Source organism: Ranitomeya imitator, chromosome 9 (genome assembly GCF_032444005.1).
Source record: "Ranitomeya imitator isolate aRanImi1 chromosome 9, aRanImi1.pri, whole genome shotgun sequence".
NCBI classification, from domain to species: Eukaryota; Metazoa; Chordata; class Amphibia; order Anura; family Dendrobatidae; genus Ranitomeya; species Ranitomeya imitator.
In genome coordinates, this window is record NC_091290.1 from 21,074,116 (window position 1) to 21,102,041 (window position 27,926).

A 27,926-nucleotide genomic window follows, 5' to 3' on the forward strand; every position below is an offset into this window, starting at 1 on the left:
GTCCCGTGACGTAACACTTGAAAGCCTCTGCAGGTCACGTGACCCGCCACAGCCGCATCTTACAGAAGCCTGCGAGGGATAAAACACCTCACACATATCACGTTTGACTTTCGTTGCCTTCAGTCTGTTTTGGACTGTGGTGTGAACTCTGCCAAATCTCATTTACACCAAAAACAAGATAAAAGGCCGGGATGATAAATGGCATTTTTGTTTTTCAATATAAGCTCTTGTTATATATTTAAAACACAACAGGCCACATTGATCTAAATTGTCTGAAATAAAACGGTCCTTTTTTTTTTTTTTTTTTGCAAGCAGCAACCAATCAAAGATCACCTTTCATGTCTTACGCATAGCTGGGAAAATGAATGCTGAGCTCTGATTGGTTGCAACTTGCTGTGGTAAATTGAAAGCTAAGTTTTGATTGGTTACTGTGGTATACTGAAATCTAAGCTCTGGTTGCTGTGGTAAAATGAAAGCTAAGCTCTGATTGGTTGCTATGGTGGGGGTAAAAAATACAGTTTTAGGCCTGGTTCACACATGGTCAGTATATTTTACATCAGTATCTGTAGCCAAAACCAGGAGTGGAACAATTCGAGGAAAAGTATAATAGAAACATATGCACCACTTCTGTATTTATCACCCACTCCTGGTCTGGCCGTACAAATAGTGATGTAACATACTGTGTGTACACGCCCTTAAGGTACCGTTACACTAAACGACTTACCAACAATCACGACCAGCGATACGACCTGACCGTGATTGTTGGTAAGTCGTTGTGTGGTCGCTGGGGAGCTGTCACACAGACGTCTCTCTCCAGCGACCAACGATCCGGGGAAAGACTTCGGCATCGTTGAAACTGTCTTCAATGATGCCGAAGTCACCGGGTAACCAGGGTAAACATCGGGTTACTAAGTGCAGGGCCGCGCTTAGTAACCCAATATTTACCCTGGTTACCATTGTAAGGCTATGTGCACACGTTGCAGATTATTTGCGGTTTTTGCGCTATAAAAACTGCAAATAATCTGCATACATTAAGCATCCTATCATTTTTAATGAAATCCGCAACTTCTGTGCACATGATGTGCGTTTTTCCACATGAAAAACGCATTGCGGAAAAATAATGAACCTGCTCATTAATTTTGCATTTTTTTCGCGGTTTTCCCACTGTCTAATGCATTGGGAAATGTCCGGAAAAAAATGCGCAAAAAACGTGTCAAAACCGCGCAAAAAAACACATGCGGATTTCATGCGGACATCTTGCAGAAATGTCCGGATTTTCACAGGAATTTTCTGCATGAATTCCTGAACGTGTGCACATAGCCTAAAAGTAAAAAAAAAACCAAAACACTACATCCTCACATTCCGATGTCTGTCACGTCTCCCAGCGTCAGCTTCCCTGCACTGTGTAAGCGCCGGCCGTAAGGCTATGTGCACACGTTCAGGAATTCATGCAGAAAATTCCTGTGAAAATCCGGACATTTCTGGCAGATTTCCGCATGAAATCCGAATGCGTTTTTTTGCGCGTTTTTGATGCGTTTTTTTCCGAACATTTCCCAATGCATTAGACAGTGGGAAAACCGCGAAAAAAAACGCAAAATTAATGAGCAGGTTCATTATTTTTCCGCAATGCGTTTTTCATGCGGAAAAACGCACATCATGTGCACAGAAATTGCGGATTTCATTAAAAATGATAGGATGCTTAATGTATGCAGATTATTTGCATTTTTATAGCGCAAAAACGCTAGAAAACCGCAAATAATCTGCAACATGCGCACATAGCCTAAAGCAGAGCGGTGATGTCACCGCTGTGCTCTGCTTTACGGCCGGCCGGCGCTCAGTCAGTGCGGGAAGCTGACGGCAAGGGAAAGACACCGGAATGTAAGTATGTAGTGTTTGTTTTTTTTTACATTTACAACGGTAACCAGGGTAAACATCGGGTTACTAGGCGCGGCCCTGCGCTTAGTAACCCGATGTTTACCCTGGTTACCAGTGAAGACATCGCTGAATCGGCGTCACACACGCCGATTCAGCAATGTCTGCGGGAGGTCCAGCGACGAAATAAAGTTCTGGCCTTTCTGCTCCGACCAGCGATGTCACAGCGGGATCCAGATCGCTGCTGCGTGTCAAACACAACGATGTCGCTATCCAGGACGCTGCAACGTCACAGATCGCTGTCGTTGTTAAGTCGCTCAGTGTGAAGGTACCTTAACGTTTCCTTTTTCCATCCTTGGAGCTGGTGAGGGATTGCAGCTTTTGGAGCCACGAACTGCGGTTATTTTTTATACCAGCCTTTGCACACATTTTATCTGGTCGTGCGAGGACAATCAGGCAACAAAAAAAAAAAAAAAAAAAGAGGATTTCTGTTTCATCAACATTTTCTTTATTTCCAGCATTCACCGTAAACGCAGTTTGATGGTTGCACTTTCACGGATGCGGCGATCACTTGACCTCCTTGAAGATCATAATCGGTTTCTGGCTAGAATGGAGTCTTTGGTTCCCGTGCCCTGTAGGCTCTGCGGCACGCTGTATCTTATGGCACATGGACTTTATACTCGAATGTAAAACTGTCATGTAGCAGATATGGGAATTTTTAAGGGGGTTTCTGGTTTCGGAAACCCTCTGGCCCCAGCTGGAGGATTTTTTTTTTTCTTAACATAAACTGTTCTGTACTCACCCTCCCCAGGTCCAGCACTGAGTCTCATCCGCTGCGCTCAGTGTAATTTATCCTACAGACCCAACGTCACTCACGAGACCACTGCAGGCAATAAGTGAGCTCTGCCCGAGACGATGGAGAAGTCGCTCAGAGCCGCCGAGTTGTCCGTTTGCCCAAAACTGAACTACATATTCCAGATGAGGTTGCGCTATAACACTTTGTATAGCTGTAGTATTACACCCCTGTCCTGCGAGTTCATGCCTCCTAGAATACATACCCTGCCGGCTTTAGCAGCCACTGATTGACATTGCAGATTATTTTGTCTGATCTAACAGTGCACCCAGATCCTTCTCTACAAGTGACTCTCCCAGTTTTACTCTCCCTACAGCATATGATGGCCGCAGGTCATTAGTGCCGGAATACATGACTTGATGAACCTGATCTGATGTCCAAACACTCAGACTGTCCAAGTCCGACTGCACCGGACTTCACACCTTTTAGATCTAAGGAGATAAGTTTTTTTTCTTTAGTTGTAGAACTACACTTACCAGAATGACTTGTCTGAAAAATAGTTGTCACTTGTAGTTCCACAACATAATCAGAAGACTGTTAGCTAGCTGTGATGTCCTTCCATCGATCTGGTGCGATCACCACTTTGGCCGTGATGAATGAGGGAGAGCGGGGAGTGTATTACGGAAGGTCTATTTCATACAAGTCACTCCATTCCCAATTTCCCAACCCATGACCTGCTGCTCCCATGTCACCGTATGGTCCTCACCCTGATCCATTCACCCACAGCAAGTAGATACCTTAATATTCCCCGAAAAGTCAAATAACATTGTGTTTTCCCCACTTGTCCATATGGACTCATGACTCAGACCGGTGGATATAAATTATTATAAATCACATTGGACACTTTAGCTTATTTACACAAGAGACAAAAGGCTGGGATATCATACAGAGAACCTGGATTTTCCATTCAAGCAAATTTAGCGGAGCTGTAATACCGCATACAACCTATGGACAAGTGTGGCGCTGTTGTGTGTGTTTTTTTTTGTTTTTTTTTTACAAGTATAAAAGCAGCTATTTTTTTTCTAATCCTGAACAGATCCTCTTTTAAAGACGAGGGTGACCGTGTCGCCCCTGTGCCAGAACCTCCCCAATTTACCGGTTTTCTGTTCTAGTTAGTCTCATGCCTGGGACAGTGAGAATCAGACCTCTGATATACAGAATATGTCCCCACATAGATTTGTTTCCTTCATTCTACATAACTCAATGACCAAACCTCACGATATGATCCTATGTAACAGACTTTGTAACTACTATATTATTAAGGATTCTCGTCTAGCTGTAGATTAAAAAAAAATAACAGTTTTGGCTTTTTAGAAAAATGTCACAAGTTGTGATAAATCTGTGCTTACTTTAGAAGAAAAAAAAAAAGGCAATATTTCAAATGGATATTTCGGAAAGGGTCTCGGTGACTTCTGAATTCTAAAAATTGTATCTGCCTGCAGGCACCACTAGGGGGAGCACACTACATAGAATTTATACACTAATCACTATAAAGTCTTTAGTGAGCTCCCTCTAGTGGTGACTGCAGGCAGATTGAAACTTGGCATCAGGCTGAGGAGGAGCTGGGGATTTGGAGCTCTGTATGTAAGAAAAAGCACCGACATCTTTTACCATTCTTTATGAAACGAAGCACTAATGATAGGTATAAAAATATTGAGCTGTCTAATGGTGATCACTGAGAAAACAAATAGGTTTTAAAGTTTTCTGATTTTATATTAGAGTTTCTACAAACTACAGAAAGTTAGATAATAAATCTGTAATAACTAGAACCTTCCAATATTCACTTTGAATAGCGGCGATTAGAGCATCACTTCAAAGTCATAAATACTTGGAGTTACTAAAAAAGTACTATTGTGCGGTAATTCGGTTCTGTGTCTTTCTGATGTCAGACCCAGAAATAGAGAGAATAGTTTTCCAGCACAGCGGATCCGTGCGTCTTGTCTGATCACTAGATCTCCTTAAAGTCGCATATTACATTGTGGAGTCTTTGATTCCAGTTATACGGATCTCTTGGCATCCGGATTATATAATCACATATATATATATATATATATATATATATATATATATATATATATATATATATATATATATATATATATATAAATATAACAGTGACATGTAACAGAATTATCAACGTTAACCTTGTCGTTCCGAGGAGACAAGGAAATATCAGCTGCCATTTATAGATTTACTGCAGTTCACACGCCAGGACAATGTTAGCGGAGCTGGAGTCGTTATACTTGCTGGGACCACAGAAATCTCTCACATCTTTCCAGCATAGACTGGATCAGAGCTCTGCAAAGACAAATCATCCCATCAGTGCAAGGTGAGCGTTGCAATGTCTACTAACGAGGATTAAGATCATTACGATCAAAACGCATCGCTGTTGCTATATAGTTTTATTCCAAGTCATACTTCATTACTCACATGGATGATACATCCTTTTAACTTTTTGCAATAAATTTTGACTTTAAGAAGGTTTTTTCGGCAGTATTATAGTAGTTATATTCTTGTACATAGGGGCTGTATTATAGTAGATATATTCTTGTACATAGGAGCAGTATTATAGTAGATATATTCTTGTACATAGGAGCAGTATTATAGTAGTTATATTCTTGCACATGGGGGCAGTATTATAGTAGTTATATTCTTGTACATAGGGGCAGTATTATAGTAGTTATATTCTTGTACATAGGGGCTGTATTATAGTAGATATATTCTTGTACATAGGAGCAGTATTATAGTAGTTATATTCTTGTACATAGGGGCAGTATTATAGTAGTTATATTCTTGCACATAGGGGCAGTATTATAGTAGTTATATTCTTGTACATAGGGAGCAGTATTATAGTAGTTATATTCTTGCACATAGGGGCAGTATTATAGTAGTTATATTCTTGTACATAGGGAGCAGTATTATAGTAGATATATTCTTGTACATAGGGGCAGTATTATAGTAGTTATATTCTTGCACATGGGGGCAGTATTATAGTAGTTATATTCTTGTATATAGGGGCAGTATTATAGTAGATATATTCTTGTACATAGGAGCAGTATTATAGTAGTTATATTCTTGCACATGGGGGCAGTATTATAGTAGTTATATTCTTGTACATAGGGAGCAGTATTATAGTAGATATATTCTTGTACATAGGGGCAGTATTATAGTAGTTATATTCTTGTACATAGGAGCAGTATTATAGTAGTTATATTCTAGCACATAGGGGCAGTATTATAGTAGTTATATTCTTGTACATAGGGGCAGTATTATAGTAGTTATATTCTTGCACATGGGGGCAGTATTATAGTAGTTATATTCTTGTATATAGGGGCAGTATTATAGTAGATATATTCTTGTACATAGGAGCAGTATTATAGTAGTTATATTCTTGCACATGGGGGCAGTATTATAGTAGTTATATTCTTGTACATAGGGAGCAGTATTATAGTAGATATATTCTTGTACATAGGGGCAGTATTATAGTAGTTATATTCTTGTACATAGGAGCAGTATTATAGTAGTTATATTCTAGCACATAGGGGCAGTATTATAGTAGTTATATTCTTGTACATAGGAGCAGTATTATAATAGTTATATTCTTGTACATAGGGGCAGTATTATAATAGTTATATTCTTGTACATAGGAGCAGTATTATAGTAGTTATATTCTAGCACATAGGGGCAGTATTATAGTAGATATATTCTTGTACATAGGGGCAGTATTATAGTAGTTATATTCTTGCACATGGGGGCAGTATTATAGTAGTTATATTCTTGTATATAGGGGCAGTATTATAGTAGATATATTCTTGTACATAGGAGCAGTATTATAGTAGTTATATTCTTGCACATGGGGGCAGTATTATAGTAGTTATATTCTTGTACATAGGGAGCAGTATTATAGTAGATATATTCTTGTACATAGGGGCAGTATTATAGTAGTTATATTCTTGTACATAGGAGCAGTATTATAGTAGTTATATTCTAGCACATAGGGGCAGTATTATAGTAGTTATATTCTTGTACATAGGAGCAGTATTATAATAGTTATATTCTTGTACATAGGGGCAGTATTATAATAGTTATATTCTTGTACATAGGGGCAGTATTATAGTAGTTATATTCTTGTACATAGGAGCAGTATTATAGTAGTTATATTCTAGCACATAGGGGCAGCATTATAGTAGTTATATTCTTGTACATAGGAGCAGTATTATAATAGTTATATTCTTGTACATATTGGCAGTATTGTAGTTATATTCTTGTAAATAGGAGCAGTATTATTAGTAATAACTAATATACTAGGACACTGTACCTTTGTCTTTTCTCTGACACCTTCATAATATCACATATCTTGGAAAATCTGTCAGATAATGCCTCCGTCACCCCCCAGTCTTGTAAATACGGCATGGCACGATCTGGACCAATCGCTTTTGCCAACAGCAGTGCCACATTCTCCACGCTGATGCAGTTTGTCCCGTCAGAATAATCAGCAGTTGAGGCATCTCCATTCACAGTCCTGTGTTGCTGGTCTTTGGCTAGATATACTATATATTTCCATTCGTCCATCGTCTCTGGTAATAAACCTAATTACATATCAATATTATACAAAAATATATGAAAAAAGGAGAGACAAAAAATCAACACATATACAACCCAATTCGCTCTCTCCACCATACTTTATGCTGCTGCTCTTCAGTAAAAACGGATCAACTATCTGCCGATACCCTGGAGGATGAATAGTCAGCTATTGATTTACTCTACTGACCATTTTTCTCATCGATTAGTTGCAGGTCATCAAGATGGACTATGGTGGTCAGGGCTTCAAGTCTTTTCTCCAGCTGCAAACAAAGTGCGATGAAACCCGGCCAATAACTAAAAGGTAAAGGAGCAAAGAGACATTTAGAAACGCGCCCTCCGTTATATATACTAAGACAGACAGATCGTCACCTTCTTACCCAAATGTTTTACAAATTTCCAACATTTTCTCTTTGGTTGCAAAGTCTGACGGCAGCTTGATCAGAAGTGACATGAGCTGCCCGTACCCCCACGTGTACAGATGTGACCGCGGCCTGGGAGGAAGGATCATAAGGTACATAAATGCACATTGCAAACGACAGGTACCAAGCAAGAAAGAAGCAAGGAGCAGCAGGACAGAGATACTGGTGCTTGGCAGGGAAATGCCAAATATATCAATACATATGGCATCAGGTAAGAGCAAGGAGCAATCCCAAACACCGTGGGCATGTAATTGGGAGCAGGAAGGGGTGCTCTACACGTGGCATCATGTAGACAAGCCAGACGTGAGAAAAAAAAAACAAAACAAAAAAAAAACAGGTAATATGGATTGTAAGGAACACAGAAGACCAAAACTGCTCACCTTGGATTTCCACTGGGGTTCATGGTGTTGCTGGGGTGAGGCGCATCGTGGCAAATGGCCAGAAGAAGCCAGTCCAGCTTTAGAGACTCAGGCTGAGCAAGGGACTGTAGTAGAGAAAGTCTACAATACCAGAATATAGCGCATGATAATAATATCACAACATTACTGCAATAAGTAACTTCTTAAAAATGGGCTTGGAAAATAAAAATGTATCCACACAATCGGCGGTAAATTGCTGGGGCTCCCAGTTCTGAAATGCCCTATCAGAACAGAGTGGTGGCCATGCATGAGCACCTCAGACTCCAATCATTGTCTACGGGACTGCCGGAGATAGACTTAAGCCCTTGGTTATCCATGGCCATCACATAGACAATGAATGGCGTGGTTGAACACATGTGTGGCAACTGCTTCTTTCCGGCGGGGAATTTCAGAGTCCCTTTCTCAGAAGATATTTCTGCTTTTGCTCCTACCAACTCCCGATTATTTGCATTCTACCTCTGCTCCTCGGGTTTAGACTTCATGAGATTGTCCAGATACGCTAGAAAGTGTCCCGGATGGTCGCTGCAGATCCGTACGACATCGGCTGGTAAGACTGACGGGTAAAACGTGATGAGAGCCCTCGCTGCTGCTTCACCAAACTTTTCATAAATCCTGAAAGAAGCAAAAATGAAAAAAAAAAATAAAAACACCATCACAAATCTATCCATACAGATTATACGTAAGAGTAAAGCCCCTAATGTAGCATTGGATAATCTGCAAATATTAGGAGATACCTGGAAACATGCGCCAGCAGGAGAGGGCTATCCCAAGGCTCCAGATCAGTCAACGCTTGGATCGCTCTCACCAAGTCACCATTTCTGATGGCCTGGACCTCTGGTGCTGAACTTGTCAGCTCTGAAAACAGAAAACGTAAGTGGGCAGGGTTTAAAGGAATCCGGCATCCTGTGTGGCATGGAGAGGCAGTGCCCTGTACAGCAGATAGAACATTATGTCTTCAATCTGCATAGCAGGTAGTTGAATGAGGCTATATTAAAAAAAAAAAAAAAACACAGAACCCCAAACCAAAGTAATATGGTACTTAGAAGCCAGACTTCACTTGGAGCCCAATAGCTTCACAATCTGGCATGGCCCACCAGTTGCGCCTTCACCCACTATGTCCCAAGACAAGCCTTCAACCCCTTAAAAAGACCAGGGGATATTTTTATTTTTTGCACTTTAATTTCTTTTCCTACTCTTCTTCCAAAGGCCATACTTATACTTTGCATTGATGATCTCACTGGACTTCCATAGGACTTCTATCATTGCAGACACAGGGCCTTCAAGCCCCCCAGAGATGCATCGCCAAGCCCACAAATGCATCTCAAAGGGGGCCGATGGCTATCAGAACTGAGGGGCACCAAAGTAAAGCCTTTTAAATGCCGCAGTCATGCTTGAGAGTGGAATTAAACGGTATTACATTATGATCAGAGCTGGCTCTGACAGTAACATCAGCTTCTGTCAGGTGCCGGCTGTGTAATACAGCGAGCATCCATGGTGTAAGGAGAGAGTGCAGCTCCTGAGCCAGGCAGTACGCAGCTCCTGAGCCAGGCAGTACGCAGCTCCTGAGCCAGGCAGTACGCATGTTGTCGTACATGTAAGGTGGATGCCACTGATTGGTTAATATTAGATATGTCTCGATCACCTGTTCTAAGGATCATCCGTCAGTTTAACAGCTCTAGAAAACTTCTATTAATGTAATTTCTCATCCCGGTTCAGATCCAATACCTTTTAGCCCCTCTATGTAGGTGCTCCAGACCTCCGGGGTGTCTCCATAATTTAGGACAATGCAGCGTTTTAACCTTTTAAGGTCAAGAAGAAATAAGTAGTTTTGTATGAATTGAGTAGCACAGGCGTCCGGATCTGGAGGAGCCTCAGTACTAAAAGCTCTGAACTCCAGGCACATCATGGCGAGCTGAGACACGTCCCGCTGTAAGGACTCTTCTAGAAGAAAGGGAGCGTTAATCTGGAAGCCCAGATGCTCCCCTGACGGAAGATGGACCATTGTCTTCTCCTCCAACTTCTCTGGTTCATTTGTGGGGTCCATGTGGATGCCACTTACTTCCCCAGAACACTGTAGCGTTCCCAGAGAAGACTCAGTTGGGCTCCGGTTGGGTTGGTCTTGGGGCCAAAGAGCTTTATCAAGGTACCCGAGCCAAATGCTTAAGATCTTCCTCATGGCTTCCACATCAAACAGGACCTGAGGCTCTTGAATTTTATGTCTATTAAAGAAAGCAGAAATAAGAATTAGAAAATCCACAAGGATTGTGGGGATCAAGTTCACTAGACAATAGTTGTCACTTGAAGCCAAGTTTATCTAGAATAATGAGTGCAGCTCTGGAGTATAATACAGGATGTAACTCAGGATCAGTAATGTAATGTATGTACACAGTGACTGCACCAGCAGAATAGTGAGCGCAGCTCTGGGGTATAATACAGGATGTAACTCAGGATTAGTAATGTAATGTATGTACACAGTGACTGCACCAGCAGAATAGTGAGTGCAGCTCTGGAGTATAATACAGGATGTAACTCAGGATCAGTAATGTAATGTATGTACACAGTGACTGCACCAGCAGAACAGTGAGTGCAGCTCTGGAGTATAATACAAAAATCAGTGCGGGATACGCAATTCATGTACACAGTTTACGTAATTTACGTACAGTCACTCCACTTTTATGTAGATTCATTCAATATGGAAACTGTAATATGGAGAAAGTACTCACAACCCAAAAGATCTTGTACAATAAAAATGCCCGCTTGTTATCATAGCTATAAGTGCTCACATTCATTACTTACAGGGTCTCAGAAGTTGCAGATTTCAGCTCATCTACTAGAATTTCTTCTATTGAGGGCTCAGGAGGCTGCACGAGATCCAATCTGTAATGCAAGAGTGAAAGATTTGCAAAAAATAAATGGTCGTTAATAGAGACGAGTGAATAAATTCACAGGATCCCGGTCCAGTGGCCACATCAGTAGTTTGTGGCTTCCGGTCAGGAGCTGCTTCCTACCCAACAGCACTGACCAGTTAAAGGGAATCGGTCACCCCCAAAATCGATGGTGAGGTAAGCCCACGGGCATCAGGGTCTTATCTACAGCATTCTGTAATGCTGTAGATAAGCCCCCGATGTATCCTGAAAGATGAGAAAAAGAGGCTAGATTATACTCACCCAGGGGCGGTTCCGCTGCGGTCCATTCCGGCGCCTCCTATCTTCATCAGATGACGTCCACTTCAGGTCTTCACGCTACGGCTCCGGCGCAGGCGTACTTTGTCTTCCCTGTTGAGGACAGAGCAAAGTACTGCAGTGCTCAGGTGCTGGGCCTCTCTGACCTTTCCTGGCGCCTGCACACTGCAGTACTTTGCTCTGCCCTTAACAGGACAAAGTACGCCTGCGCCGCAGCGTGAAGACCTGAAGTGGACGTCATCTGATGAAGATAGGAGGCGCCGGACCAGGACAAGCAGCGGGACCACCCCTGGGTGAGTATGATCTAACCGCTTTTTCTCAACTTTCAGGTTACATCGGGGCTTATCTACAGCATTACAGAATGCTGTAGATAAGCCCCTGATGCTGGTGGGCTTACCTCACCCTCGATTTTGGGGGTGACAGGTTCCCTTTAATCTAAAGAGGACCCAGGAATGGCGGCAGGTAGGAGGCGCTTCACAGGGCTCCTGACCAGCAGTCACACACTACTGATGGGGTCATGCACCAGGGTCCTGGGAATTTATTCGCTCATCTCTTTTGTTTATGACAGATGTTAAATTAACTTTAATGGACCAAGAGAGATCCACCTGGTGGCAGAATTTGTTAAGTGTAGCATAATTCTAAGAGAACTCATCACCGCCAAAAATCAGCGAACACCACAAACCCTTCCTACCGCTACAATCCACTCTCCCTATTCGGTTATAATGGACTCACTCAGTCCTCTCCTCCTCTGGCTGGGACACCCCATTAACAGACACCTCCAGGGGTCGCTCTTCTGTCGGCTCCTGCTTCCTCCTTATTTCAGGACTCATATGGAGGGTCCCAATTTTCTCTGTAGTTTTTCGAACAAAACTGGAAACACTGGAACCAAAAACAATGCAGGGAGGGGGCTTAGGTTATAGGCAAAACTCGGAATGCATATTATTTCCGTTTTTAAGTTTTTTTTTTTTTATGTAGACGTTAAATCCTTACAGGAAACATCTGTATAATCAGAAATGATAAATGACCAAGACAACACTTCCTGCAGATATTCTGGCTATATATTTCTGTGGGTGTCCATCCACAGCTCAGATAAATTTCATTGATGAGGATGGTAACAAAGTTGTCAGGAGAAAAAAAAAAAGATTGAAGTGGAATTTTAGATCTATAATATCAAGCGCTTATGATTTTGCACCGAAACTCCATAACATTAAATGAGCCCCCAAATAATTAGTATAGGGGAGAAACTACATTCCTGCAGTGGTACATAGTGACATCCAGTGGTATTAAGTGGTACTGAAATATTTTTTTTTATTATTTATTTATTTTTTACATTTTTACACATTTGGGACCAAATATGATATTGTGTGTGAACTGTCAGTGTCAAGCGGTTAACCCTTGATTTACCTTTCTTTCACTGCTTGAAGAGACACACGGGGTGAGGTGGAGCGGAATGGTAATGAGATGTTAAATGGTAGGTGGGACTCGGTCCGATCGTTGTCCACATTCACTGAGGCATGAGAAACGGTGTCTGATGAGAAGAACATGCATGGCAAAATATAGAAAATAAAATAAATGTGAGTGAAAATCAAAAACTGATGTGCCAGAGATCTGATGAGGGTAGCACTCATTATTGAGGAGCAGAGCGGAAGGCACGATAGACATTTTTTTGTTTTCAGACAATACTTGGGTCAGATCACATTTTACTCCAGAGCTGCATTCAGAGTTCTGCTGATTTAGAATATATCCTCCTGTTTCTATTAACAATCACTGCACGATTTACCGAGCTCGGCCTGTTCTTCATCCGGCTGCACAGAAAGCTCCCGCAGCCGCTCGTCCTCCGACAGGGTCTGACTGTGCAGAGACCCAGAGTCTTCGTCGGACTGACTGTTCCTGCGACTGATCACCCGATAGATTCCACAGTCCAACACGTTAAAACTTTCCTGTGAAGCAAAAAAAAAAAAACAATCTGAGATAAAGATCACCTCTAATGACGCGTCACCCCAAAAGTATTAAGAAAGGCTGTGTCCACCCATGCAGCCATCGCTCCACAGCATCGAATACTGAAAAAAAAAAACGATGCAACTCTGCTGCTTACATGAGACGAGATGCTGCTCCTTCTGCTGCTGCAGGCAGAGTCCATGGGCTCCGCTCTGGACAGGACGTCCTCCATCTGAGCGATCAGGTCTTGCTGAATCACAAGATCGAGCTGAGCTTTTAGGTGCTCCATTTTTTCAATAGATAACACCTTTCGTGCCTAGATGATAAAATATGGCAGCGGGTTACCCCTCCATATACAGAGATCAGGGTATGAGTGGATGTCGCTTAGATATAACATGGCAGGTTACCCCCCCATATACAGACATCAGGGTATGAGTGGACGTCACCTATAAGACATGACAAGTTACCCCCCATATACAGACATCAGGGTACGAGTGGATGTCACAGATATAACATGGCAGGTTACCCCCCCATATACAGACATCAGGGTATGAGTGGACATCTCCTAGATCTAACATGGCAGGTTACCCCCCCCATATACAGACATCAGGGTATGAGTGGATGTCGCCTAGATCTAACATGGCAGGTTACCCCCCATATACAGAGATCAGGGTATGAGTGGATGTCACATAGATATAACATGACAGGTTACCCCCCATACACAGACATCAGGGTACAGGTGGACGTCACCTATATAAGACATGACAAGTTACCCCCCATATACAGACATCAGGGTACGAGTGGATGTCACATAGATATAACATGGCAGGTTACCCCCCCATATACAGACATCAGGGTATGAGTGGATGTCGCCTAGATCTAACATGGCAGGTTACCCCCATATACAGACATCAGGGTACGAGTGGATGTCGCCTAGACCTAACATGGCAGGTTACCCCCCATATACAGACATCAGGGTACGAGTGGATGTCGCCTAGACCTAACATGGCAGGTTACCCCCCATATACAGACATCAGGGTACAAGTGGACGTCGTCTCACTCACTTTGCTGGTAATGACGGCACCCTGGAATATATGGCAGACTCTGGCCGCCGCGCCCCAAAGGTTCCTCTTTATCAGTCGCTCCACACATCTGTCCACAGGGAGCAGGGAGAGGTGGGAGATCTTCCCGTCTATGTGGAGGCAGAAGAGTTCGTTCTTGTACACAGATACGTCCTGGATACCTGCAGAGGGAGGCACATGGCTGCAATTCTGCTTTTTGTTTCTTCTTAAGAATGTAGATAACACGCCGTCCCCCAGCACTGGTAAATAGCTAAATGGGGGAGTGTAGGTCAAGGTGACACAGCAGAGGATTGGTCCCCAAATCAAGGGCATCCCACAGGATAAAAATTAATTTGGGGATTTTTTCTGGTGTAGAAGTTTTACACATTGGTCTATTCAGAAGTTTGGGATGGGGCCAAACACTTTCTCAAAGGAAAAAGCCAGAAATGTTAAATGTCCAGTTCAGCAACTTGCCTTTCATTTGACTCCACAGCAAAACCTGAACATTCTGAGGGATGAACACATAAATCCCCCGCTCTGTCCACGTCACAACGCTATGATCACTGCAATAAAGAGCAAAACATTAGTTCAGATCCATTATAATCCGCTCCGGAGGAAAGAAGGAAACGTTCATCTCACTCCTTACCCAACAAACAGGAGCTTGGCAAAAGCTAAAGACTGAGGAGGAACAGGGAAGGCATCATACTGGGGGTCCGACCTGCAGACAACGGCACAAAGCAAATCTTATAGTAGAGAGAATGTTCCTAAAGAAAAGTCACCGTGTACATTCATGTATTATACCCCAGAGCTGCACTCACTATTCTGCTGGTGCAGTCACTGTGTACATACATTACATTACTGATCCTGAGTTACATCCTGTATTATACCCCAGAGCTGCACTCACTATTCTGCTGGTGCAGTCACTGTGTACATACATTACATTACTGATCCTGAGTTACATCCTGTATTATACTCCAGAGCTGCACTCACTATTCTGCTGGTGCAGTCACTGTGTACATACATTACATTACTGATCCTGAGTTACATCCTGTATTATACTCCAGAGCTGCACTCACTATTCTGCTGGTGCAGTCACTGTGTACATACATTACATTACTGATCCTGAGTTACATCCTGTATTATACTCCAGAGCTGCACTCACTATTCTGCTGGTGCAGTCACTGTGTACATACATTACATTACTGATCCTGAGTTACATCCTGTATTATACCCCAGAGCTGCACTCACTATTCTGCTGGTGCAGTCACTGTGTACATACATTACATTACTAATCCTGAGTTACATCCTGTATTATACTCCAGAGCTGCACTCACTATTCTGCTGGTGCAGTCACTGTGTACATACATTACATTACTGATCCTGAGTTACATCCTGTATTATACTCCAGAGCTGCACTCACTATTCTGCTGGTGCAGTCACTGTGTACATACATTACTGATCCTGAGTTACATCCTGTATTATACCCCAGAGCTGCACTCACTATTCTGCTGGTGCAGTCACTGTGTACATACATTACTGATCCTGAGTTACATCCTGTATTATACTCCAGAGCTGCACTCACTATTCTGCTGGTGCAGTCACTGTGTACATACATTACATTACTGATCCTGAGTTACATCCTGTATTATACTCCAGAGCTGCACTCACTATTCTGCTGGTGCAGTCACTGTGTACATACATTACATTACTGATCCTGAGTTACATCCTGTATTATACTCCAGAGCTGCACTCACTATTCTGCTGGTGCAGTCACTGTGTACATACATTACATTACTGATCCTGAGTTACATCCTGTATTATACTCCAGAGCTGCACTCACTATTCTGCTGGTGCAGTCACTGTGTACATACATTATCTTGACGTATAACACATTTTAGCCTCTGGTCGCAGCATAAAACTTTTTTTTACAGCAATAGAATAAAATGTGAAAAATTCTTAATTCTGCCAGCTGCCACAAGAGGGAGCTGTTAGCATACACTTGTTGATACAGGTCCAATAGATGCAATATATACAAAATGGCATTACGCACCCCCTAGTGGTGAAGAGCAGCAGTTTCTGTAGGACTATGTCTTTAAGGCCAGTCTCGCACGTCCAGATAATTCCGGTACCGGAGAAAATGGTACCGGAGTTATCCGTGGCCGTGTGTCAGTGTGCACACGTAGGCCATCCGTGTGGGATCCGTGTGATATCCGTGAGTACGTTTTTAGGGTCCGTGTGCTGTCCGTATATTGCAACAATTTTTACAATTTTAACCCCATGACAGAAAAAACGCACACGGACAGCATCCGTGTGCGGTACGTGTTTACACGGACCCATTGACTTTAATGGGTCCGTGTGATCTGTGCGCTCCCACGAATACTGACATGTCTCCGTGTTTTGCAAACGGTCCGTGAAAACACACTGACATGTGCAGAGACACATTTATTTTAATGTGTCTACGTAATTATACCAATAGGAACCCTTTATGTACTAAAGATAACACAGATAAAATATAGCTTTTAAAAGCTATATTTTATCTGTGTTATCTTTAGTACATAAAGGGTTCCTATTGGTATAATATAGATTGTCGTTGACCTTTAAGTAGCTGCTAAGACAGCTCCAAGTGGCGTTAATGTGTCTACGTAAGTCAGTGTCTCCGGTACGTGAGAAAACTGTCACCTCACGTACCGGAGCCACTGATGTGTGAAACCGGCCTAAAAAACAGGATCCTCAGTCACAGCGGAGTCATTACATACCTGGTGTTAATGATCGGCAGAGGCGCTGAGGACAGGAGCTGCTTGAACTGGTGAGTGCTCAGCACTTCTCCTTCAAAGTTCACCTCCCACATCCTGGATCCAGGCCGAGCGCAGTATATGAGGGGCTGCTGAGCCCCCAAGCTCCGTCCTCCAGGAAAAAAACAGGCCCCGTATTCCCCATCTCTCTCCTTGTTGCCGATCTTCCAGAATTTCTCCCTGGATGATGAAAGATAAGTAGAATTATTTCTAGACGGTTCCTGAGAACTTTTCTCTAAAATCAGCAGCCACATCAAGGTCTCCACATATACACGTCTGTGTGCCACTATCCAGCCCATCCACAAGGGGGCACCCCAGAGTGTATACAGGTAGTGCAGCTCACCTGTCAGTGTCACACAAATAGGAGCGGCTCAGGGAGGAGATGAGCAGACGACCATCCATGTAATCCAGCTGCACCACCCGGGAGTCAACGCTGGTGATTATCTGGACCGGGAACATCACGAAAGAAGCAGCTGCCTGGGCAAGAAAGGGTTAAGGTAGCACTTAAGAAAAAAAATTTAAAAAAAATCAGAGCTGCCCCTTGATCTTCCTGATTTCTATTCTTTGCTGGCAAATAATTCATCTCTACGCAACATCTTGAGAAAAACAAAAAAAGAGCAGCAGCCTGCAGTGTAAAGCATGGTGGGCAAAAATGGAAAAATAGCAGCTGAAGCCTCTAAGGAGCTAGAAAGTGGATTTATGACTCCAACAGGCAACAAAGGGGAGCTGGAGGCACTGATCAAGACTGACACGAGGTAGCAGAGCTGAAAAGGTAACACTGAAGATATAGTAAAGCAAGTAAGACGTTTGTCACTTGCACATATCTTGGGCCAAGAGAGCGCCACCATTGTAGAAAGTGATAAAGCAAAATAAAAAACAAAACAAAACAAAAACAAAACACAACAAACTCCCATAGACTCATCTGCTGGTAACCGCAGCGATGTTATGGTATGGTATGTTGCTGCCAGTAACTCCATTAAGTGCAGCGGTCATTCCTGACAGCTGCATTTAAGGTGGGCGGCTCAAGAGGAGCGTGGTGGTGGTTGTGGGGTGCACCATTGGTTATCCGCAACATAATTAGAGTGCCGATGGGCTGCCATGGCAGCAGGAGACCTGCTACAGAAACCAGTAAGTTGGTACACCCACGGGAAAAAAAAAAAAAAAAAAAGGACACCACGCAACATATCGTATACACCAAATTAGTGGAGCATTATCAGACAGCTTGCGCTCACCTTTCCTTGCTTAGAAGAGTTTAATTTGATAGCAGACACTTTGCCCATGTGGTCGCCGACAAACACGCGCAGCGCTGCAGAGTCCCAGCAGAGGGCGGTCACCTTGCGACCCTTGTGCTCGGACGACACGTAGATCCTTTCTGGTTTCCCGCGACGTTCCTGGTTTAATTCCCAGACAACCACAATTCCCTGACTGTAGGAACAGTGTCAGAGCGGAGCGATGAGATGTGGACCTCAAAACCCAACAACGGTATTAGCTTATGCAGCATTGTTATCAGCCACATAAGGCGAAGGATGCCGAAAGCCATAAGAGCCATTTATCAAACACCTAGTGACAGTGAGGAGAATATATATATATATATCTATCTCCACACACATACATACAGTACATACATACATTTCTTATGGGAAGAAGAAGTCAAATACCTGGTTGCAACCGCCACAAAGTCGTCATCATGGGGGCAGCAGGCGGCCCTGGAGATGCCGCCCTCCTAAATCCACAACAACAATGTAAGAGGTTAATGATGGGCACTTTGGTATGAAAAGGGGATACCCTGAAATAAAGACCCCTTGTACCTTGTGGGTAAGGAAGAGTCTCTGTTTCCAGCCGTCCTTCTGGATGAGGTTCAGGCCTCCCCCTGAACTGCCAAGAACCAGCCATCTCCTGGACACGTCCAAACACGTGCACTACAAGGGCAAGCAATCCTCGTAAAGCACTGATACATCAGCATAAAGATGGTGGCAGATCCAACAAGCTTCAAAAACAATGTTTAGGGTTTTCCTGTGTTACGTGAATAAAGACTATGTATTCCATAATGAAATATACTGGAACTTTCTAATACAGTTTTTGCTTTTAGTCCTCGCTATTTTCAAGACCTCTGCTTGTTGTCAGTGACCAAACTTTCTTATTCACACCCCAAGTGTGAAACACTGCCACATTCTATCCGGGTGTAATACTTCACCGTTTGTTACAATTGTATCCAGCTTGCACAATGCTCTAAGATAAATACACCAGAGCTGAAACCCGCTGGTCTGCTACAATGTATCAGCGTAAAGTGGAATTTGCAGCCAAGAATGTTTTTATTCACTGACGTTAAGCAGAGATTATATAATGAATGCGATATAGGATAGGGCACACCGAGCCTCTTCTATCATGAATGCAATTCCCTGGATACACATGCCTTGTACATAAAAAAAATATATACGTTGTATAAAAAAAGTTTTGATACCTTTAATCTGCTGGAATCTAAGCGCAGGATGGACAGCAAAGGATCGAGGGAGTCAAATTCTGCCAGAACATGGCTGGGGGCTTCTGGCACGGGGGCACTCATGGAGAAAAGACCGTCCTTTACTGCACATTACATGCCCTGAAACAAGTGAAAATATATTAATTGCAGTACCATTTATTACCACCAGATGGGGTAAAATCCACAAGTCATAGACTACACAGCTCATACAGGGTAAATACTATACAGCAGGTTCTACGCACAAAGCTCCCCAGTCACTATACAAATTAGTTTTATTGGTAACTTCTGTGAGGCAGATTTTTTTTAAATCAGTTTGTCACCCCAAACCTTCACCCATATGTCCAATCATCAGTCTGGCAACTTCCCTGTTATTGGGAAATAAACGGCTAACGACTTCAGAAGAGGAACAGGAGCGCAGAGATGATTACCCTCTCCAGATTATGAAATACTCCACGACTTCTCAGAGCCGGGGGAAGGGACGAAAAGGTGATATTAACATCAGGGAGATTCCAAAGGTCAATATTAACCTCCAGGTGGTTTACAGTACTTTACTATTAATGTTTGTTATACGTATCTGATTTCACCGAAAGAACAATCCTCTTTACTGTAGACTGAATACAATTATATTATAGTCATACTACGGTGTACAAGAATATAACTACTATAATACTGCCCCTATGTACAAGAATATAACTACTATAATACTGCTCCTATGTACAAGAATATAACTACTATAATACTGCTCCTATGTACAAGAATATAACTACTATAATACTGCTCCTGTGTACAAGAATATAACTACTATAATACTGCCCATGTACAAGAATATAACTACTATAATACTGCCCATATATATACAATATAACTACTATAATACTGCCCCTATGTACAAGAATATAACTAATATAATACTGCCCTATGTGCAAGAATATAACTAGTATAATACTGCCGCTATGTACAAGAATATTACTATAATACTGCCCCCTGTATACAAGAATATAACTAACATAATACTGCCCCTATATACAAGAATATAACTACTATAATACTGCCCCTATGTACAAGAATATAACTACTATAATACTGCTCCTATGTACAAGAATATAACTACTATAATACTGCCCCTATATACAAGAATATAACTACTATAATACTGCCTCCTATGTACAAGAATATAACTACTATAATACTGCCCCTATGTACAAGAATATAACTACTATAATACTGCCCCTATATACAAGAATATAACTACTATAATACTGCCTCCTATGTACAAGAATATAACTACTATAATACTGCTCCTATGTACAAGAATATAACTACTATAATACTGCCCCTATGTACAAGAATATAACTACTATAATACTGCCCCTATGTACAAGAATATAACTACTATAATACTGCCCCTATGTACAAGAATATAACTACTATAATACTGCTCCTATGTACAAGAATATAACTACTATAATACTGCTCCTGTGTACAAGAATATAACTACTATAATACTGCTCCTGTGTACAAGAATATAACTACTATAATACTGCCCCTATGTACAAGAATATAACTAATATAATACTGCCCCTATGTACAAGAATATAACTACTATAATACTGCCCCTATGTACAAGAATATAATTACTATAATACTGCTCCTATGTACAAGAATATAACTACTATAATACTGTCCTCTATGTACAAGAATATACCTACTATAGTACTGCCCCTATATATACAATATAACTACTATAATACTGCCCTATGTGCAAGAATATAACTAGTATAATACTGCCGCTATGTACAAGAATATAACTACTATAATACTGCCCCTATGTACAAGAATATAACTACTATAATACTGCCCCCTGTATACAAGAATATAACTACCATAATACTGCCCCTATATACAAGAATATAACTACTATAATACTGCCCCTATGTACAAGAATATAACTACTATAATACTGCTCCTATGTACAAGAATATAACTACTATAATACTGCTCCTATGTACAAGAATATAACTACTATAATACTGCTCCTATGTACAAGAATATAACTACTATAATACTGTCCTCTATGTACAAGAATATACCTACTATAATACTGCCCCTATATATACAATATAACTACTATAATACTGCCCCTATGTGCAAGAATATAACTAGTATAATACTGCCGCTATGTACAAGAATATAACTACTATAATACTGCCCCCTGTATACAAGAATATAACTACCATAATACTGCCCCTATATACAAGAATATAACTACTATAATACTGCCCCTATGTACAAGAATATAACTACTATAATACTGCTCCTATGTACAAGAATATAACTACTATAATACTGCTCCTATGTACAAGAATATAACTACTATAATACTGCCCCTATGTACAAGAATATAACTACTATAATACTGCCCCTATGTACAAGAATATAACTACTATAATACTGCCCCTATGTACAAGAATATAACTACTATAATACTGCTCCTATGTACAAGAATATAACTACTATAATACTGCTCCTGTGTACAAGAATATAACTACTATAATACTGCTCCTGTGTACAAGAATATAACTACTATAATACTGCCCCTATGTACAAGAATATAACTAATATAATACTGCCCCTATGTACAAGAATATAACTACTATAATACTGCCCCTATGTACAAGAATATAATTACTATAATACTGCTCCTATGTACAAGAATATAACTACTATAATACTGTCCTCTATGTACAAGAATATACCTACTATAATACTGCCCCTATATATACAATATAACTACTATAATACTGCCGCTATGTACAAGAATATAACTACTATAATACTGCCCCTATGTACAAGAATATAACTACTATAATACTGCCCCCTGTATACAAGAATATAACTACCATAATACTGCCCCTATATACAAGAATATAACTACTATAATACTGTCCTCTATGTACAAGAATATACCTACTATAATACTGCCCCTATATATATATATATATATATACACAATATAACTACTATAATACTGCCCCTATGTACAAGAATATAACTAATATAATACTGCCCTATGTGCAAGAATATAACTAGTATAATACTGCCGCTATGTACAAGAATATAACTACTATAATACTGCCCCTATGTACAAGAATATAACTACTATAATACTGCCCCTATGTACAAGAACATAACTACTATAATACTGCCCCTATGTACAAGAATATAACTACTATAATACTGCTCCTATGTACAAGAATATGACTACTATAATACTGCCCTCGGGGGATTCTCCGCTGCACTGAGCAGTATCTGTGACTTTCCTCCTCTTTGTGCCTGTGGTTTTGCTCCTCTTCTCTCTCCTCCGGTCACATCACAGGTCTCTGGAAGGCGCATCAAGGACATAAAACCTTGGCTGCTCTTACAGTAAGACTTATGTTCCCGGCCACTTCCTGCCCAGTATTGATCATATTTCAGGTCCTCGTCCTCCTCTGAAGGTCATTACAGAAGTGATGGATTGTGGCGCCGCTGATCTCATCCTTTATCCGCCCCCCAATCTGTGCCCTTACAAAACGTTCAGAAATTTCTGTCGCTTTCCGTTTCTTGCTGCAATTCTTTAAAGTCACATTGAAGCTATATTTTTACAATTTTGTGAAATCATGGCACAAAAGTAATGTAACGCAAAAGGCGCCAAATTATCAGATATTCTGGATTATTGGGTTATTTTGAGAAGTGTAATTTTATATTGACGCCTAATGCCGGACTGTCAGAACTAGTGGATTATTTAATGCTTCTGTGTTTCCCCACACCATTCACCCCTCCCCCAACCCGACCGATTATTCAATCAGGAGAAAAAACGGTTAATGCAAGTCACAAGACTCCATTATCTGCAGCTGTGGACCCTGAATGGGGGAGATGAGCGGAGATCAGTCAGGTCCTGTGACACTGACTCCCCCGCTGCAGTCAGTCACCCGTGAGAACTTGCAAAAGTGAAGTATTGCAGCATCTGTAGACGGATGATGGGTGCAGATCTGGGTGAGGAATGGGTTACACAGCTAATAGCTCCATTGTGTTGGGAGAAAATGCAAAGAGCAGAGAGGTCAACCAACAATGGGCAGAAGAGAGAAGCTCAGGCATCAGGCGAACAATGTGTCGCTGCAATGTCCACAGGTGATCAGAAATTGGAGCGGTGTTTTGACATTGCCCAAAATGCAGCGGCCACCTGGCTGCAAGAGTGGAGGTGGCCCGTGCCAGTCCTGGGCGACTAAAAAGTCAAGTAAATAAGGCAGCACACTGCAGCGCTAAAACATGCAAACATGAAACACGAAAATTGAACTGCATTACTGCACTAGAAATATGAAAAATGAGAGCGTTTAGCGCATAAAAATGGCCAATTTTATGTGTACCTGGTAGCCACTTTACGGCATCTCTCTTATACCAGGTCCTACACTTGCCTAACCTCGCTGAGAATAAACGTCTCCATCTGAATGGGTGCATGTGAAACCTCTTCTTAGACTAAAATTCTCTCTCTCTGTGGAGGGGTATTGGACCTGCTGTAATTAAAACACCTGTGACTAGGAGGCGGAGTGCACGATCAGAAGGCTAGAGAATACATTTAAAAAAACTGACCGTCAGATGGAGACGTTTATTCTCAGCGAGGAAAGGCAAGCGTAGGACCTGGTATAAGAGAGATGCCGTAAAGTGGCTACCAGGTACACATAAAATTGGCCATTTTTATGCGCTAAACGCTCTCATTTTTCATATTTCTAGTGCAGTAATGCAGTTCAATTTTCGTGTTTGCATGTTTTAGCGCTGCAGTGTGCAGCCTTATTCATTTCACTACATACGAGTTGGCGACTCTAGGTTCAGCACCTGTTCACACTTAAGTCTATGTTTGGATGTGACGGTCAGGTTTTTGAAATGTAGTCCTGGGCGACTGTGACAAGTCATCCACATAAGAGACAGTGCCGTTACCGCATTCGTCAGGAAAAGCGTTCAGTCTAATGGTTGGTGTCAAAAGGGAACCTCACAAAATGTACTGACAAAAATGCAACTACACAAAAAGCAGCATGAGGCATTCTGGCCTTGGCCGGACCTTCGTTCCAAATACGGAGGGGCAGCCCCGCCAGGACCTGCCTCCCGACCCGTCATCAGCCCCGCCGGGACCTGCCTACCGTCCCGTCATCAGCCCCGCCAGGACCGTTCTCCCAACCCGTCATCAGCCCCTGCCTCCCGACCCGTCATCAGCCCCGCCGGGACCTGCCTCCCGACCAGTCATCAGCCCCGCCGGGACCTTCCTCCCGACCCGTCATCAGCCCCGCCGGGACCGTCCTCCCGACCCGTCATCAGCCCCGCCGGGACCTGCCTCACGACCCGTCATCAGCCCCGCCGGGACCTGCCTCACGACCCGTCATCAGCCCCGCCGGGACCTGCCTCCCGACCCGTCATCAGCCCCGCCGGGACCTGCCTCCCGACCCGTCATCAGCCCCGCCGGGACCTGCCTCCCGACCCGTCATCAGCCCCGCCGGGACCTGCCTCCCGACCCGTCATCAGCCCCGCCGGGACCTTCCTCCCGACCCGTCATCAGCCCCGCCGGGACCTGCCTCCCGACCCGTCATCAGCCCCGCCGGGACCTGCCTCCCGACCCGTCATCAGCCCCGCCGGGACCTTCCTCCCGACCCGTCATCAGCCCCGCCGGGACCTGCCTACCGTCCCGTCATCAGCCCCGCCGGGACCGTTCTCCCAACCCGTCATCAGCCCCTGCCTCCCGACCCGTCATCAGCCCCGCCGGGACCTGCCTCCCGACCCGTCATCAGCCCCGCCGGGACCTTCCTCCCGACCCGTCATCAGCCCCGCCGGGACCTGCCTACCGACCCGTCATCAGCCCCGCCGGGACCTGCCTCCCGACCCGTCATCAGCCCCGCCGGGACCTGCCTCCCGACCCGTCATCAGCCCCGCCGGGACCTGCCTCCCGACCCGTCATCAGCCCCGCCGGGACCTGCCTACCGACCCGTCATCAGCCCCGCCGGGACCTGCCTACCGACCCGTCATCAGCCCCGCCGGGACCTGCCTCCCGACCCGTCATCAGCCCCGCCGGGACCTTCCTCCCGACCCGTCATCAGCCCCGCCGGGACCGTTCTCCCGACCCGTCATCAGCCCCTGCCTCCCGACCCGTCATCAGCCCCGCCGGGACCTGCCTCCCGACCCGTCATCAGCCCCTGCCTCCCGACCCGTCATCAGCCCCTGCCTCCCGACCCGTCATCAGCCCCGCCGGGACCTTCCTCCCGACCCGTCATCAGCCCCGCCGGGACCTGCCTCCCGACCCGTCATCAGCCCCGCCAGGACCTGCCTCCCGACCCGTCATCAGCCCCGCCAGGACCTTCCTCCCGACCCGTTTTTTTCCCCCTGTATCAACCAATCAGCGCACAGCTTCCATTTTTGAAGAGCACTATCCGAAATGAAAGCTGCGCTGGGATTGGTTGCTATGGACAACAAAAAATATTTTTTTTTTTTCTCTTTTAGCCAGTTTCATAAACATCCAGTAATCGCCATGGCGCCTCAGCTTCACTTCACGGTGTCCCGTTCCACTCCGGAAAGACGGTCGGGTCAGGTGAAAATTAACCAACAATAATTGGACAACATAAAGTAAAGAAAAGCTCAGAAAATCACAAAACTGACTAAAAATCTAAAAACTAAGCGCAACAACGTATCGGAATGAGGGTAATGCCCGGACATACAGACCGTGTCCGCCTCTCCGGTGTCACCGAGCAGAGCCTGTCAGGAACTGGTGAAGGCTTGTGAGAGGGAGAGCCACAGTCTGATTAGAGGGGAGGGGCTAATTTTATGAGGGAGGATGAGACAGGCTTGGTGATTGGCCGCCTGTGGTAGCTACTTTTATATGGAGGCCTGTGATTGGCTGTGTGTTCGGAACAGGGTGGAGTCACTGTGCGGGGTCTCACCGCTGTGTCACATGCCTCTCATTAGTGAGCGGCGTCTCCTGTGCGGCGGTGACTGCTCCGGAATGTGGCGTCCTCCTGTCCGGAGCGAAGGGGAAAAGTGCTGGAATGGCAACTCCTCGAGTCACACGAGCAGATAAAACGCTCTGCTTTCTGTATAAGGGACTGTTCACAGGGTTGTTTTTTTTTGCTATGGATTTTACTGCCCCCCAAAAATAGCAGTGTGAACAAAGCCCAGAGCGACAGTCACAACGCGTTTTGTTTTCTTTCGAAAATTGTACCAAAAAGCTGAAGTTTTACTGCGATTGGAGCAAAATAAATAATTGATCGCGCACACGTTCACATGAAGGTTTTTGAAGTGAGTTTTAGAAAGGTTCCAATGTAAAATCCACATAAAAAATTGGTGCGTTCCTACAATAAGGACACGGTCACATCGTTTGGTTTTTATGTGGAATTTTTCTGCCTTAAAAATAAATAAATTTGGGAACATGTTTAGCTTTCGGGCGGCTTTTCCTCTGCTTCAATTGATTCTGAACTATATAGCGCACAATGTTCTATTTTTGTGATCTAGAAAAAAGGAACGTTCACATCAAAGGCTGCGTACTCTCATTAAGGCTTTGTACACATGTTGCTTTTATTTCTGCAGCCAAAACCTGATATCTTGGCAGTAAGAGAAAGAAAAAGCTGCAGACAAAAAGCAGGTGTTGCAGCTTGTTTCAGGACCCCAAAGTTTGGCTCTGCTTCTGTGGAGACATGAGGGTCAGTAGGTGCTCTCAAGGACCTTCCTCCCGCCTCACCCGGGGGTGGTTGGGGGCAGCCCCGTAAGGACCTTATCCCGACCCCATCCAGAGGGGGTGGGGTTCAGCCCCGCCAGGACCTTCCTCCCGCCTCACCCGGGGGTGGTTGAGGGCAGCAGCCCCATAAGGACCTTCTTCCCACCCCATCTGGATGGGGGGGGGGGGGGGGGTTCGGCACCACCAGGACCTTCCTCCCGCCCCATCTCCAGGGTTTGGCAGCCCTGCAATGACCATCTTCCCTATCCAGGGGTGGGTGGGTTGGAACAGCCCCATCAGGACCTTCCTCCCACCTCATACATGATGGGGGTGGGGACGACAGCCCCGCCAGGATCATCCTTCCACCCCATCCAGGAGAACAACAGCCCCGCCTGGACCGTCCTTCCGCCCTATCCGGGAGAGAGGGGGGTAGCCCTTCCCTGACCATCCTTCCTCCCCATCCAGGGTTGGGTGGGAACATCCCCGCCAGGACCTTCCTCCCGCCCCATACATGGGGTAGGGGGGAGGACAGCGGCCCCACCAGGACCGTCCTTCTGCGATAGCCACACCTGGACCACCCTTCTGCCCCATCCAAGAAGGT

The 27,926-nt window shown here is 43.9% G+C and overlaps 1 protein-coding gene across 3 annotated transcripts; it reads right to left on the minus strand.

The window, feature by feature from the left end:
• Positions 1 to 4,535: 4,535 nt before the first annotated feature.
• Positions 4,536 to 26,423, minus strand: HPS5 (HPS5 biogenesis of lysosomal organelles complex 2 subunit 2). 3 transcript variants are annotated; one of them, XM_069740042.1, is made up of 24 exons: positions 26,338 to 26,423; positions 19,582 to 19,719; positions 18,929 to 19,039; positions 18,779 to 18,843; positions 18,353 to 18,545; positions 17,464 to 17,597; positions 17,085 to 17,300; positions 14,975 to 15,046; positions 14,803 to 14,891; positions 14,332 to 14,510; positions 13,425 to 13,583; positions 13,110 to 13,269; positions 12,734 to 12,857; positions 12,062 to 12,208; positions 10,944 to 11,024; positions 9,873 to 10,366; positions 8,882 to 9,002; positions 8,604 to 8,759; positions 8,109 to 8,228; positions 7,687 to 7,800; positions 7,497 to 7,603; positions 7,044 to 7,314; positions 4,950 to 5,023; positions 4,536 to 4,666 (listed from the first exon to the last, which is right to left on the minus strand). In XM_069740042.1, the coding sequence occupies exons 2-23, from the start codon at positions 19,681 to 19,683 to the stop codon at positions 4,963 to 4,965; spliced, it is 3,276 nt and encodes a 1,091-aa protein (XP_069596143.1). In that variant the 5' UTR covers positions 19,684 to 19,719; positions 26,338 to 26,423; the 3' UTR covers positions 4,536 to 4,666; positions 4,950 to 4,962. The 3 variants fall into 3 exon arrangements, with proteins under 3 accessions (XP_069596143.1, XP_069596144.1, XP_069596142.1); XM_069740043.1 differs by lacking the exon at positions 4,536 to 4,666 and having other exon boundaries at positions 4,825 to 5,023; positions 12,734 to 12,836; XM_069740041.1 differs by lacking the exon at positions 4,536 to 4,666 and having other exon boundaries at positions 4,825 to 5,023.
• Positions 26,424 to 27,926: the final 1,503 nt, after the last annotated feature.